The following is a 16059-nucleotide window of genomic DNA, read 5'->3' as shown; positions in this document are numbered from 1 at the left end:
TTTTAGTTTCAGAAGCTGCTGCATAATGCTAGTAGTTTAAAATGTCTGCACAAACCAAGGGCAACTCGTTCCGCTCTTACCTGGTTGGTGAGAAAACAGATAGTGATTTGGAGCCAGATAATATGCTGTTGTGGTCTGATATAAAGAACCTACACTTGGAAGCCAAATAAATCTAGGTTTAAATCCCATTATGTGGTTGCTAACAATTTTTCTTCAGCAGAGTTAAATTTTCTTCAGCACTGTTTCCTCAACTGTATGGCAGTGATAACAAGAGCTCCTTCTGAGGGTTTGATTTCAGTAACTCAGTGTATGTATAGCACCTGGCAGATGGTAAGACATTCTAAATATTTCCTTTCCCTGTAATCTTTCCCCTACACCCTCAAAAAAAGAATAACTTCCTTTATCACTCAAATGTGACTTCTTGTTGTTGCTAACCTAAATATGTCTCCTGAAGGTTTGAGATAGATGAAGATAGCAGAGTTGACCTACTCATGGAGTGCTGGTAATGATTTTCAGCACAAACTCTGGACTATGGGAAGACTAGGTTAGTTTGAAAATGTACATGGCTATAAACACTGACTAGATACAGACCTCCTGCGTGACTAACGCACATTCCAATTCAATATTTATGGAGTACCTACTACAGTGGTTATGGATAAGACATTCGACTGAGAGATGTGCCCGTTTGCCCTCTGTCTTTCCTCTTCTTTCTGGACTACAGCACAGACATGATGGCTGAAGCTTCAGTAACTTTCTGGGCCATAGTGTGATGTAGAAAGATAGACAGTGCCCAGGTCCTTGACCATGTAGCTGTATAATAGCTCTAGACTGCCTAATTCTGGGTTTCTTTTGCATAAGTGAAAAATATCAATGGGTGGAACGTATAAGGGGTTTGTTTCTGGTGTCTGTTACTAGCAGCAGAACCTAATCCAAACTGATTCAGATAGCAGTCTGGATACAGGCATCTGACTCCTTCTCAACCCACCTCTAGTCACCACTAAAATATCTAAAAATAGTACCCCAGCACTTAAACATAAAAGAGGCATGTTCATATACCTGAAATATAGAATTGTCAAGAAATTTCTATTAGAAATAACCTAGATATTCCCACTGAAAGCAACTAGAGCTCTTTGAAGAATGGCTGTTTCAGGTCTTTGGTAGAAAGTGTACGTGATGAACCTGGGATACCTTTTCTTAGAAGAAAGCTCTCAGAAACTACTTGGGTTGTGTCAAAAGGACTTAGGAATCAACTTGAAGAGATTTGCACTGGCTAAAGGTGGGATAATTTGAGCATCAGGAAGTAGTAACTCAGGGTATATGCCCAGTAGTGGGATTGCTGGGTCGTATGGTAGTTCTATTTTTAGTTTTTTAAGGAACCTCGATACTGTTCTCCATAGTGGCTGTATCAATTTACATTCCCACCAACAGTGCCAGAGTATTCCCTTTTCTCCACACCCTCTCCAGCATTTATTGCTTCTAGATTTTTTGATGATGGCCATTCTGACTGGTGTGAGATGATATCTCATTGTAGTTTTGATTTGCGTTTCTCTAATGATTAATGATGTTGAGCATTCTTTCATGTGTTTGTTGGCAATCTGTATATCTTCTTTGGAGAAATGTCTATTTAGGTCTTCTGCCCATTTTTGGATTGGGTTGTTTGTTTTTTTGTTATTGAGCTGCATGAGCTGCTTGTACCAAAATGTTCATTGCAACTCTATTTACAATAGCCAGGACATGGAAGCAACCTAAGTGTCCATCATCGGATGAATGGATAAAGAAGATGTGGCACATATATACAATGGAATATTACTCAGCCATAAAAAGAAACGAAATTGAGATAGTTGTAGTGAGGTGGATGGACCTAGAGTCTGTCATACAGAGTGAAGTAAGTCAGAAATAGAAAAACAAATACCGTATGCTAACACATATATATGGAATCTAAGAAAAAAAAAAAAAGTCATGAAGAACCTAGGGGTAAGATGGGAATAAAGACACAGACCTACTAGAGAATGGACTTGAGGATATGGGGAAGGGGAAGGGGAAGCTGTGACAATGTAAAATAGATAGCTAGTGGAAGCAGCCACATAGCACAGGGAGATCAGCTCAGTGGTTTGTGACCACCTAGAGGGGTGGGATAGGGAGGGTGGGAGGGAGGGAGACGCAAGAGGGAAGAGATATGGGAACATATGTATATGTATAACTGATTCACTTTGTTATAAAGCAGAAACTAACACACCATTGTAAAGCAATTGTACTCCAATGAAGATGTTAAAAAAAAAAAGAAAAAGTAGTAACTGTGGTGGATTGAAACACATCAAGTATGTTTAAGATTAATGAATTCAGATGTTACTTTTAAAAAGTCATTGTTTATTTTTGGAGTTTATTAGAGAGTCAATTCATTATTTCAAAAATTGGTAAAGGAAAGATTCAAGCATTAATTCTGGCTTTCCTGTACAAACTGTATAGGGATAACCAAATAGCTGCTATGGGCAAGATTTTCTTTAACAGAAATATTTCAGCTACTACATTAAGAAAGGCTGATAGAATTATAATATCACCATCTTGCAGCCCCCCTTATGAAAGAACTATCCGTGGTTTCTAAAACCATTTGATGGATTGCTAATGCAGAACTTTATAATGACTAGATCAGGCTGACAACACCTGAACATACAGATTAATCCTAACAGAAAAAAAAAAAAAAGAGACTACCAGACATATATTTCCTGATGAAAGTTCACACCTCTACCATAAAGTACTCTTGCTGAAAAATCAAACCCTACTTTTGTCAAGCTGTGGAATCAGCTACTGGTTTATAGGAAGTACCCAGGGATGGAATCAGAGTTAATACATTGCAGCCACTAAAAGAGAGGAAGGTAGCACTCAATACGAGGCAAAAGCATACCCTTGATATAACAGGTTACTTCAATAACAAGGAAATTTTAGAAATTGGTTTTTATGCTTGGAAATTTAAAAAATTGTGGAGTCTTTGGATTAAGACATGGAAAATGAGTTTACAAGACAGTAGACTGAGGTGAATAGGAGAAAATATTTGCAAATCATATATCTGATAAGGGATTAAAATCCAGAATATATAGAGAACTCCTAAAACTCAACAATAAAAAAAAAAATTTTGAAAATGGGGGACTTCCTGGTGGTCCCTGGTGGCTAAGGCTCTGCGCTGGCTTCCACTGCAGGGGGTGTGGGTCTGATCCCTGGTTGGGGAATTAGAATCCTGCATGCCAGCACAGCCCGGCTTAAAAAAAAAAAAAGCCAAAGATGGGCAAGGGACTTGAATAAACATTTCTTCAAAGAAGATATACAAATAGCCAATAAGCACATGAAAAGATGCCCAACATCACCAATCATTAGGGAAATGCAAATCAAAACTACAATGAGATGCTCACACACATTAGGATGGTTTTATTTTAAAAAATAAAATAAAAAATCACAAGTGTTGGCGAGGATGTGGAGAAATTAGAACCCTGGGCACTTTTGGTGAGGTTGTTAATATGTTACAATCTCTGTGGAAAACAGTATGGAGATTCCTGAAAAACTTAAAAATGGACTTTCCATATGATCCAGCAATTCCATTTTGGGATTTATGTCCAAAGGAAATGAAAACAGGGTCTCTAAAAGAACCCATGTTCATAGTAGCATATTCACAGCAGCAACCAAAGTGCCCATCAACTGATGAATGAATAAGCAAAATGTGGTATATACCTATAATGAAACATTATTCGGCCTTAAAAAGGAAGGAAATTTGACATATGCTACAACGTGGATGAAACTTGGGTTCATTATGCTAAGTGAAATAGGTCAGTCACAAAAGACAAATACTATATGATTCCACTTATATGAGATACTTAGGTGAGTCAAAATCATAGATGCAGAAAGTGTGGTTGCCAGGGGCTGGTGGGGAGAGAGGAATAGGGAAATGTTATTGTTTAATGGGTATGAGTTTCAGTTTTACAAGGTGGGAAGAGTTATGGTGATGAATGGTAGTGATGGCCCCACAACATTGTGAATGTATGTAATACCACATAACTGTACACTTAAAAATGGCTAAGATAGTAAATTTTATGTTACTTGCATTTTACCACCCAAGAAAAAAATTTGGAAAAAAAAATGTGCACTTCCACACTCTGGGCTAATAGAAGACACCAGATGGTCTCAGGTCTCCTTGCAACTAGAGCACAGACAGAACCACAAGTATACCTTCCCCTAACTCCTGAGTTCTAATTTGAGTTTTTATTTATACAATTAACATATTCTTCATTAGATAGTTCTTCTTTTAAAAAATGTTTTTATTGAAGTATAGTTGATTTATAATGTGTTAATTGCTGCTGTACACATGGTTCTCCTTTATCTCTATAGTTTGAAGTTTTTTGTTTTGTTTTTTCCTTTCATGATGATGGAAATGTTTATAAGAGAATGGAAAGCAGAAGTATTGGTTTAAGTTGCTTCTAAGCAGATTTGTGTTGAGTAACCGAGCAGATAAATTTGAGCTTTGATGTCTTGGGTAATTTTCATTCTGAGAGTTATTACAAATAATCTATATCAAAGATTCTATGTTCTTATCAGAAATTAAGCTAAGTAGAAAAAAAAAGGTAAAGCATTTATATTCTGGGTTTTTCTTTGTTTCTCTTTTCTTCCCCCCCCCCCACAGCTAATAAAAATGCAATCATGGAATAAAAAATTTTTATCTTAAGATTTCTACTTTCTTATACCTGAACTAATGTTAGTTACTAATTTTAGTTTAGTAATTAGTCCTTATACTAATGTTAGTTACTCCTATAAATACTGCCACTGTGGGGTTTTTAGAACACCAGTACATTATTTTCAAAGCCTCAAATTAACATGGACTGATGAAACTGTTATTAAGCTCCATTTTTATCTCTGGAGAAAGGTTTTGCTTCAACAAGCAAAACATCATCAGAACATCATTATAATTATTGGCAGAATGAAGCGTTGTAATGAATTTGTAAGCTGTTGCTAGATTTGTAGGGCCAATGGAAATCCTATTTTCAAGAGCTTAATTATTCTACTCCACCTGCAGACCAGGTACTGGGCTATGTATACATAAATATCATAATTATGACTTCCTTTTCTATTCTTTTCTAATAGTAGCATGGTTTGTAATTATACTGTTAGATTTGAAGAAGATTCAAAAATAACAGCAGCTTCATTTAGAAATGCTAATATGATTTTAAAGTAACTAGATAACTCTTTCTAAAATTGTACTCTACCTATGTAAACTGTTGATTCAAGGTCAAAATTCAGCTTTATCTAGAATAAGATCTGTTAATGTCTAAGTTCAATTCACAATCTGGTAACCTGCTATAAATTAGAGTATCTCTTGGGAAAGGGTGGTATTCAGCTTCTGAAATAAAATATATATCAGCTCAAAGATACCCTGTGAACATCAGAGCACAGGGTTTGTAGTTCAAATCTCTAGTGAACCATCAAATAATCACATGACGTAGGGTAAATTACTTAACATCACAGAGCCTCAGTTTCATTGTCTGTAAAATAGAAATATAATTTTTAATCTTAAATTCTCAGCTATCTTGGCTTTGTCCTTGTCCTCTGTTTTAATGAATCTCTTGTGGGCTATTATACCTTGGTCTCTTCATCCTTAAAATGTGAATAATATAATATACTATAAACCCCCTGCTCATTTCTTTGAGTTGTTTGCCTAGGAATATAATCTTATTTGAAGCATTGTGAGCCACTTGTATCAAAGATTATTTTAACTTTGTTTTTTTTTTAATGGACTAGCAGAATTACCTTTTCATTTTGTCCTTTATTTTCAGTAGTTGCTAGGGAATACTACTTGCTTGCATTACTGGAAGAGTCCTGACCACCAAAAGTATAGCCAGTTCTCCTCTGAGTTGGAGCTATCACAGAATACTTAAACATTTGACTGTGTAATTTAAATCTTGGTCTATCAAGCAGTAAACAGATGGAACTTTACTAACAGCAGTTCTTAAATTATAAATCCATTTTAAAGAGTTGGCCAATATACAGCATCACAATCCGTATTCTGTTATGTCAGTTATGTTCATTTTTATTTGGATTATGATTTCAGAATACCCAAATATGGGAAAGGAAACAAAATTGTCTCTCTCAAATGTCTGTTATTTTTTAAAATTGCATGTTTAACAGTGTTCATTCAGTAAATATTTATTGAATGCCTACTTGAACCAGGCACATTTCTAGGCATTGGGGATGCAGCAATGACCAGGAGAAGCAAAATCTCAACCCTTGTGGAACTTACATTCTAGTGGATTGGAGAGGGCTTATAATCTGAATATGTATAATACCAAGTAGTGATAAATGCTATGAAGAAAAATAAAGCCAAGTAAGGACCTAGAGAATGATGGGGTGAGAACTGCTATTTAGGATAGGGTGGTCAGAGAGGGCCTCTCTAATAAACTGACGCTTAAGCAGTGACCTGAAGAAGTAAGGGAGCAAGCCAAGTGGGTATCTGGGGAAACAGGTTGCCAAGCAGAGGGAATGGCAAATGCAAACACCCTGATTTCAGAGCATGCTTGACTGTAAGTCTACTCATTCCACCTGGAAGCTTTCACTTAAAACGTTACTGTGTTTCATAACACATTCTACATAACTTTTTTTTTTTTTTTTTATTTTTTTTTTTTTTTTTTTTTTTTTTTTACAGTTTGTGTATCATTGCGTTATTGTTTCTTATGCCCATGTTTCCTACCGATCTGGCCTTTAGGGACAGGGATTGTGCCTTACCTGCCACATGTTAGCTGCCGAATAGATACTGATTGAACCAGTCAGTTTGATTTTCTATTGAGCAACTACTATTCCTTCTATTTACTTGCTACCAAAGGATTATAAGAATATAAATTGTTAGATATATAAATAAAAAAGAGAAAATAATGGGCAAGCAGGCATTGGTCTACATTATTCAGAGGAAGGAAAAAGCCAATTTCTTTCACTGAAATCTATTACAAATTTATTTGAAGGTTGTTCTTAACTGAAATATGACCTTCATATTTTAAAAACTCATGGTGATATCCACAGTTTTAATGTTTACTGAATTACTCAGGAAAATGAATTTGAAAAGTAAGGTATCAGGAAAATTTCTTTGAATTGCACATAGTTTTAGAAGAGAACAGTTTGCTCTCCCAAAGGAAAACTAAGTTATATTTTGCTTTACTTAATTTTTAACTGTTTGTGCAAAGAACTTATTCCACAGTTTCTTTATGATGTTTACTGAATGTTATTTCCTGTTGTAGATCTCTAAAGTTACTAAAACTAAATTTTATTGGATTATGTTTCTAATGAAATAAATCTTTAGGATCAGCAACACATGAGCTTTCAAGGTTTTTGAATTTATTTATTTACTTTTTTTTTTTTTTTTTACTTTAACTTGAAAGGTTAATCTAGTTCATGGATGTAGCAAAAGCTTTAAAATGAGTAGTAAGCTTATCACCACTCAGCAGAAAACCCTGGTTTTAGCTTTTAAAGTTACTATCATTTATACTTAGCAAAATGTCAATGCAATTTACTTTTCGAAATTTGAAAGTTTCTATAGTCAATTTTCTATAATATGAGAAACATAATAAAATTATTGTACTTACCTTTAGATAAGCCTGTTTGGTAGTTAGTACTGCATGTCAATACTCAGAGTTTTCTTTCTTTCTATCTTCCCCTCCAAAAAATGTCAGTGCCTATTTTGAAAACTAAGAATTTTAACTAAAAATTTATAATTCTTTCTTTAAATATTTTAACAAAAGTGACTTTGACCTTCTTAATTTTCTTTTTTTATGGTTTAAAAACACGTTAAACATATTCATGGAAAATTAGAAAATCATACTATATGTGCTGTTCTGTAACCTCCTTTTTTTCAGTTAACAACCTCCATATGTCCTTCCATCTTTCCTTCTTACCAAGCTCATAGTCAGATTTCCCAACTTAGGACCAAGTCTCACATCTGGTTGTTATATTTCTTAAGTCTCTTTTCAAAAAGTCTAACCCAGTCTCCTTTTTCGTTTCATACCACTAATTTATTGAGGAGATGGGGCCAACTCTCCTGCAGGATGTCTCACCTTCTTGATGTACTGGTTGCACCTGCACTTAACTTGTTCCTCTTTCCCTTGTATTTCCTGTTAACTAGAAATTGAATCGTAGGGTCAGAGAGATCCAAGTTAAACATTTTTGGCTGGGATATACAATAGGTTATGTACTTTTTATTTTAACTCATCAAGAGACACAACATCTGCATGAGTCATCATTAATGAGACTGAATTTGACCACTGAATTAGGGTGCTGACTGATCCCTTCATTGTAGAGTTTCACCTTTTTCTCCTTGTGACTAGGAAACACTGTATTTGGTGTTACTTTGCACAGTATGAATCACTAAATCCCTGTCAAACATATGCCTGAATATAACACTTGGCTAAATTAGTCATTTCATGAGGAATTGCATAACACTAATTTTCTGATTTTAATTTTTTTCTTCTACATTATTAGCCACCCTTTTTCTGTAAAATAGAATTCTTTGTCATCTGGGGCTATTGGTGTGTTCTCCTGCAAAGATAGATAAATAACTTCTTTCATTTAGTTACCAGTTTTCGTCAGAAGATGATTTAAGTATTTTTTCTGGCTATCTCCTTTTTTGAATATCATTATAGACTCATGGATCTTTATTGATTTAGTTTGTTTCAGTCAACATCAGTCATAATTCTCACAGCTTTGACTTAATCGGGAAAGGGACCTTTCAGATTGATGTCTCTAAGAAGCCCTGATTGCTTTTATAATTTTTTTATCCTGATTGCTTTTAGTAAGGAATGGTATCAGATACAAAATCTGGACATAAAGGTTATTGAAAGTTTTAAATTTTGACTTTTCTTTATTTTCCCATCACATGCCTCATCATAATGGTAGCCTACTAGTTCCATAAGCAGGTTTACTCTCTTTTGGGTCATGGAGGAAGGGCACATCTCAAAGGTGGGACAAAAGCTTTATATTTCTGTTTTAACTGGTCTAAATGTTAGTATAGCTGACGGATGATTCAAATGTTGGCACATAAATGTTTTTAATGGAGGGCTTTTTTTGTTTGTTTGTTTAAACATCACTTAGGGGCTTCCTTGGTGGTGCAGTGGTTAAGAATCCGCCTGCCAATGCAGGGGACACGGGTTCGAGTCCTGGTCCGGGAAGATCCCACATGCCACGGAGCAACTAAGCCCGTGTGCCACAACTACTGAGCCCAAGCCCCACAACTACTGAAGCCTGCGTGCCTAGAGCCCATGCTCTGCAACAAGAGGAGCCACCCAATGAGAAGCCCGCGCACCACAATGAAGAGTAGCCTCTGCTCACCACAACTAGAGAAAAGCCTGCACGCAGCAGCAAAGACCCAACGCAGTCAAAAATAAAAATAAATAAATAAAATTAAAACAAAGAACATCACTTAGTATTAGCCGTTTGCCCATGCTACTATATAAGGAAATCCTCAATTTATAAATATGTGACTTCTGAAGGTTTGCTTGTACCACACTTCTTTTTTTAGCGTTCAACACATTTTCTCCTAGTAATAATGCAGATGATGAAATATATTATTGGATTCCAGCTCTTACAATCTGTGTATGATTTCCAAGTTGTACCAGACCCATATCTTTGCCTCCCTTCCCTCCTGATGCCCCACTGAAATAAAATATATAGAAATAAGAAATGAAGAAGCCAATAACAGTAAATAGGAAGATTACCATAGGGTGATAATTAAACAGATTTCTGGATCTCTGTTCCAGTACTAGAAGGCACAGCTGTACCCTCTCCTTCCTTCCCCTTATCTCTCTCACCCCTGCACTTGAACTATAGATAGCTGGCATGAACCCCAGCCAAAACACCAGCAGATTTTCTTTAGAGAAATTGGGAAAAGCTAAGGCTTCTAGAGTACGAGTTATGTCCCCAGGACAAAAGAAAAAGTCATCTTCATTCTGGTATTTAGAGGGCCTGCTGGCTACCCACCCACACACCCTAAAGGAACACTGTCACTCCGCCTGTACCCAACCCACACAGAGCCCCTCTCAGGAGAACAATCTAGCCCAAAAGCAGACCATCTTCACAATAACAGAGGAAATCTGTGTTAGCTAATGAGTCATTCAAGCCTAAAGATGAGTGAGTAAACAGAGATCACAGGCGTATGAGGAAAGCTAACACCATGAAAGAGACTAAAATAACCAGAAAAATGACCACCAAAGAAAACAGAGATAATCAGAGAGAACTTTACAAAAACAGAACCGTAACATACTCAGAGCTGCAAGAAGATACTACATCCATTAAACAAGAATAAGAGAACACAAGGTTTCGGGTTGAAAGGGCACACCAAGTGCTGAAATAGTGAATCAAATATACTGTTAACACATTCTCACAAAACTGCAGAATTCCTAGGGTAAACACAAGACTCAGAGGGAAGTCATGTACAAAATGGCAAGTATCAGACTGAAGTCAAACCTCTCATCAGTAGCCCGTAATGCTTTAAGAAAGTAAAACATTGCCTACAGCATTTAGAAAGAAAATAATACGCAGCCCAAGGATTCTATATCCTGCCAAACTATTAATCAAAGGTGAGAGCAGAATAAAGTTGCTTTCAGACATGCAAGGACTTTGGGTTTACCTCCTCTTGGAATTAAAAGAAATGAGCTTTTAATTGAAAAAACACCATCAGCTTTCTTAAAAAACAGAAAATCATTGTGTAATTTTTCATTAAACGTTTTCATTTTGCGGTTTGATTTTTTTTAATCTCATTGCTGCCAGAAGGGTTTATTGAGAGGAAAAGGGGGAAGAAGGATTACAACCATAAAATAAGTAGTTTTGGATTTACACCATAAAATAAATTACAGAGCTACTGTAGCAAACAGCAGTAAGCCTACTCTCTTTACTCTCAGTGGGCAGAGATATTCCATATGTTGCACATGTAACTAACCCATAATTTTCCATGTTTCCCAGTGACCCCAGCAACAGGCATTCCAGGACTACCTACAGTACAATCACAACTGGTTGATATACCACATGGCCAGTAGGGGCAACAGCATCAAATTCTTCTCCCATCATGACTGGAAAGACAGGATCTGGCTTATATTTAAAAGCATCATTCTGACTGCTATGTTGAGAGCAGACTTTGGGGTAGAATAGTAGAGCAAGGGTAAAAGCAGGGAGAGCAAGTTAGACATCACTGTAGTATTCCAAGCGAAATATGGCAGTGGCTCTGATGTGTTGGTAACTTGTGTAGTTGGTGAAAAGTGATTAGATTCTGGGTATAATTTGAAGGTAGGGACAGCAGGATTTCCTGACTGGTTGGATATGGGGTGAACAAGAAAGGAGTCAGTATTTCTGGTCTGAGCAGTAAAGGAGGAGCAGATTGAAGGGAAAGATTAGGGATTAAATTTTGAATGTTATGTTTTAGAAGTCCATTTCACCTTCAAATAAAGATGTCAGTTATTGATACTTGGATTGGCACATAGGTATAGGTGCCTGCAGTTCTGAAGAAAGGTCTGGCCTGGAGATAGAATTTTGGGAAAAGTCAACATATAAATTGTATTTAAAGCCATGAGATTGGGTGAGATCACCTGGGAGTGAATAGAGATAAAGAAGAGGTCTGAGGACTGGGGCCCTAAGGCATTTCAACATTCAGGTTCAGAGAGATGAGAAGGAATGATCAGAGATGACTAGGAGGAGCATCCAGCTGGAGTACAAGGAGAACCAAGAACGCATGGTGCCCCGGGAGTCCTGGGAAGAAAGTGTTTCAGGAAGGAAAGAGTCGTTTACTATTTCATGCTGCTGAGAAGCAACATAGGGTGAGCACTAAAAATTCATTGTTGGATTTGGCAACATGGATGTCAGTGTTTACCTTGACATGACCTGTTATATTTTTTTCAAACAGCTACTCAGTCGTTAGGACAAAAATATGTATTAAGTTGTTTGAGCCCAACTACTTCACAAATGGAAGTAATAGGGTCTTTTTTGTTTGTTTGTTTGTTTGTTTGCGGTACCTAGGCCTGTCACTGTTGCGGCCTCACCCGTTGCAGAGCACAGGCTCCGGACGCGCAGGCTCAGCGGCCATGGCCCACGGGCCCAGCCACTCCGCGGCATGTGGTATCTTCCTGGACCGGGGCAGAGTCCCCCGCATCGGCAGGCGGACTCTCAACCACTGTGCCACTAGGGAAGCCCAACAGGTTTTTTTTTTTGACCTAGGGGCTTCATGAAAGAATGATTAAGAATCCAAGGGAGCCACAAACAGAGAAAGATTGGGAATCTTTGCTTTAGAGGATCATGCTAACTGAGCATTTTAAGAGGGGAGAAGCAACTCTTGCCTTTTCTTTGTCTCTGCTGAAAAGTTTGAGTTAGTAATTTTAAATCTGATCAGATTACATGCAGTTAATAAAATTGCCCTAATTTGGTGGTTCAGTATCTTAAAAGTAAATCTTATCCTATGAAATGTCAGTAAGTACATCTTTGTGTGAATTTTTCTTCTTGCCTCCATAGGTATGGTCTGAATATGCGTTGCTTGGCAGCTCGGGTCAACTATAAGACTTTGATTGTCATCTGCGCACTCTTCACTTTGGTCACAGTACTTTTGTGGAATAAGTGTTCCAGCGACAAAGCGATCCAGTTTCCACGGCACTCGAGTAGTGGCTTCAGAGTGGATGCGTTAGAAAGAAGAGCAGCAGCATCTGAGAGCAACAACTATGTGAACCACATGGCCAAGCACTCTGAGGAGGCATTCCCTCAGGAACAGCAGAAAGCGCCCCCTGTTGTTGGAGGCTTCAATAGCAATGGGGGAAGCAAGGTGTTAGGGCTCAAATATGAAGAAATTGACTGTCTCATAAATGATGAACACACAATTAAAGGGAGACGAGAGGGGAATGAAGTCTTTCTTCCATTTACCTGGGTAGAGAAATATTTTGACGTTTACGGAAAGGTGGTTCAGTACGATGGCTATGATCGGTTTGAATTCTCTCATAGCTATTCCAAAGTCTATGCACAGAGAGCCCCTTATCACCCTGATGGTGTATTTATGTCCTTTGAAGGCTACAATGTGGAAGTCCGAGACAGAGTCAAGTGCATAAGTGGGGTTGAAGGTTGGTATCCATCTACTCCACTGCATTTTTCTGTCCTGATTGTGTTGAGGAATAAGAGACTGTGTTAATTATATAGCAAGTACTTACATAGCTTACTATCAAGAGACCTTTCATCACTCTGACTTAGCAGGGAGGAACAGGTTAAACCTGAACTTTCTAGATGGTGTGATTTAAGGGCTACAATAAGATCATACCTGATTAAATAGGATTATGCCATTAACCTACCCCAGAAACTAAAATTATCATCGGTAAAGTCAAGGCACAGCATCTCCAGAAATTTTGCATTAAAATATACAGTTATTATCCTAATAACCTATCGTAATGGGTTATTATCATATCCTGTGAGAGGAGATGGGAAAGGGAGACAGGCCATCCAGCGGACCCATCAATGTACCAAGTCTTACTACCAGATTAGCCAGGTATCATCCCTAGATGGAGGTTTACAGTTCTCAGAACAAGATAATACATGATATTTTCCTTGAACTTCATGAACTCCTATAGTCTATTACATAATGTCTTTCACTGGCTTTAAAACCTGGGGGTTCCTTATGGGTATAATTAATACATTTCGGAATTTGTATTTCAAACCTAGGATTGATCAGAAAGCCATATTGAATTTGACTTTAAAGTGTATCATTTAATCAGAGGAAAGAACTTAGTGTGTTTTAAGATTGCTTAGTTTGGGTTTTATTTCGTTTTTCTCATTTTGTTATAGAAAGTGATTTTAGGGCTTCCCTGGTGGCGCAGTGGTTGAGAGTCCCCCTGCCGATGCAGGGGACACGGGTTCGTGCCCCGGTCCAGGAAGGTCCCACATGCCGCGGAGCAGCTGGGCCCGTGAGCCATGGCCGCTGAGCCTGCGCATCCGGTGCCTGTGCTCCACAAAGGGAGAGGCCACAACAGTGAGAGTCCCACAAAAAATAAAAAAATAATAAAAAATAGAAAGTGATTTTAATATCTTAATATTTTAATTTTTGTAATATCTTTACTGAATGTTTAGAAGAAGGAAGGGGGTAAATTCACTTATATTCTTACCATTCAAGATAATTATTACCATTTTTATATATTCTCAGAAGGTCTTTATACCTAGGTATATGTTTTAACATAGTTATAATGATATTTATTGTGCAGTGTTCAGGAGGGTAGTAGTTTTTTAGAGGCTTGAAAGATATCCATCGCCAAACCTTTTTCTTTTATCCAGTAATTTTTAAAAGTGTATAAGCTTAATAGGTGCTTAGATGCTAAAGAAAAAGTAAAAAGCAACCATAACCACTGTTAATGTTTTGATGTCTTTTCCAATCTTTTTGTTGTTTTTGTAGATATACATTTTTAAACAAATTAGAATCATGCTGTATAGTCAATTTTGTATTCTTTTTTAGTTCAACATGTTATGATTATTTCCTCTTGTTATTGAATATTTTAATCACTAATATTCGTAATAAGGACATGCCATAATGTATGGAACCTTTCTCTTTAGTTGGACATTTAGGTCATTTCCACTTTTTTGCCATTATACATAATGGTATAGATATTCATAGTTAATCATTTGCTGTTTTAATTGTATTCTCAGAGTAGTTCCCTAGGAAATAAATTACCATGTCAAATAGTATCAGTTAATCTATTTTACCAAACTACTTTCCAAGACGGTTGACCCTATTCATGCTTCCAATAGCAGAGTATAAGGGTGCTCCTGTCACCCAATTCCTGCCATCATGAAAGTTCATTTTTTAATCTGTTGTTTACAAAGGGATCTCATAATTTGCTTTCTGTAGCAATTAGTGAGGTCAGATATCTTTTTCATATGCTTTTAACCATTATAGAATGGGCTTGATGTTCTTTCCCCCTTTTTCAATGTGATTAATGTTGTTTTTTAGAAAAATATATTTGTGAGACCTTTTATATATATAGCAAGGGTGGTAGCACCTTGTTGCATTTGTTAAAGATATTTTCTTTCACTTGGCTGTCTTTTCATTTTATTTATGATTTGTTAGTTTTAGAAATGTTTAGTTCTATTTACTAAACTTAGGGTTCTTTTTTTTAATTCTTCCTTTTATGCTTAGAAAATCATTTGCCATGCCACAATCAGCTGTTCATCTGTATTTTCTGTAATAGTTTTATGGGGGGGTTTTTTACATTTAACTTTTTATTCAAGCTAAACGGATTTATATTTTGACAAATGGTACAAGGTCAGGGCCTAATTTTAGATTTTTTTTCCCTTAACGTTTATTGAATAATCTCCTCTTTTCCCTGCTGATCAATCTTTATCATTATACTAAAATATTTCGAAACTAGAGTATGTTTCTAAATCTTTACTAGAGTATGTTTCTGGCCTACTATTCTGTTCCATTGATCAGTCTATCACTTCTTAGGCCAATTGCACATTATTGTAGTTATTACCCATCAAATGAGATAGTATAAACCTTGCTTTTATTAAGTGAAAATAATTCTGTTTGAATTTTGAAAAAAAAAAATCTACCCTTGGAGAAAGAATATTGAAGTTAAAAAGCTTATCTGTAGCCAGGTTTTTTAGCCTGTATGGTCTCTAATTCCTTAAACTGTTTTGAAACTACATCAAAACACATATAGTTTTGTAGGTTCCCAGTTTCTGCCATGCCCATCTGTTGCTTGTTTATTTTAAGACTACAAATAGGAGTTTATCTCTCAACACACACACCATGATGCAATAATACAGTATTCTGTACAGTGTGGTCTTATTGTATTTCCCATGTAGAAAATTACTAAAATAAACACTAATGCCAAACATTTAAAAATTTTGCTTAGAACTTTGCAAGAGGTAATCCATTAATGAATTTATCAAGAATCTATGGTTAAATATACAACTTTAATTCATTCTTTAAAAAAAGCACTCTTTGTTCTCAAGAATTACATTTTGATGTGAAGGATATGAAAAAGAATTGCAAACTGTGTTTATATTTTAAGTTGTCTAGTCATA

General features: G+C 36.5%; 1 protein-coding gene across 3 annotated transcripts in view; it reads left to right on the top strand.

Moving 5' to 3' along the window:
* GLCE (glucuronic acid epimerase) overlaps positions 1 to 16059 on the top strand; it is a 117898-nt gene that overhangs the window by 88855 nt on the left and 12984 nt on the right. For all 3 annotated transcript variants that reach the window (XM_024747534.1, XM_024747535.1, XM_024747533.1), the window contains one exon: positions 12514 to 13109. In XM_024747534.1, the coding sequence (XP_024603302.1) occupies positions 12527 to 13109 (583 nt within the window). In that variant the 5' untranslated portion in view covers positions 12514 to 12526. The remainder of the gene's footprint in view (positions 1 to 12513; positions 13110 to 16059) is intronic.

This window comes from Neophocaena asiaeorientalis, unplaced genomic scaffold (genome assembly GCF_003031525.2).
Source record: "Neophocaena asiaeorientalis asiaeorientalis breed wild unplaced genomic scaffold, Neophocaena_asiaeorientalis_V1.1 scaffold591, whole genome shotgun sequence".
NCBI lineage: Eukaryota > Metazoa > Chordata > Mammalia > Artiodactyla > Phocoenidae > Neophocaena > Neophocaena asiaeorientalis.
Note: the sequence above shows the minus strand (reverse complement) of the source record. Positions and strands in the feature narration are given on the sequence as shown.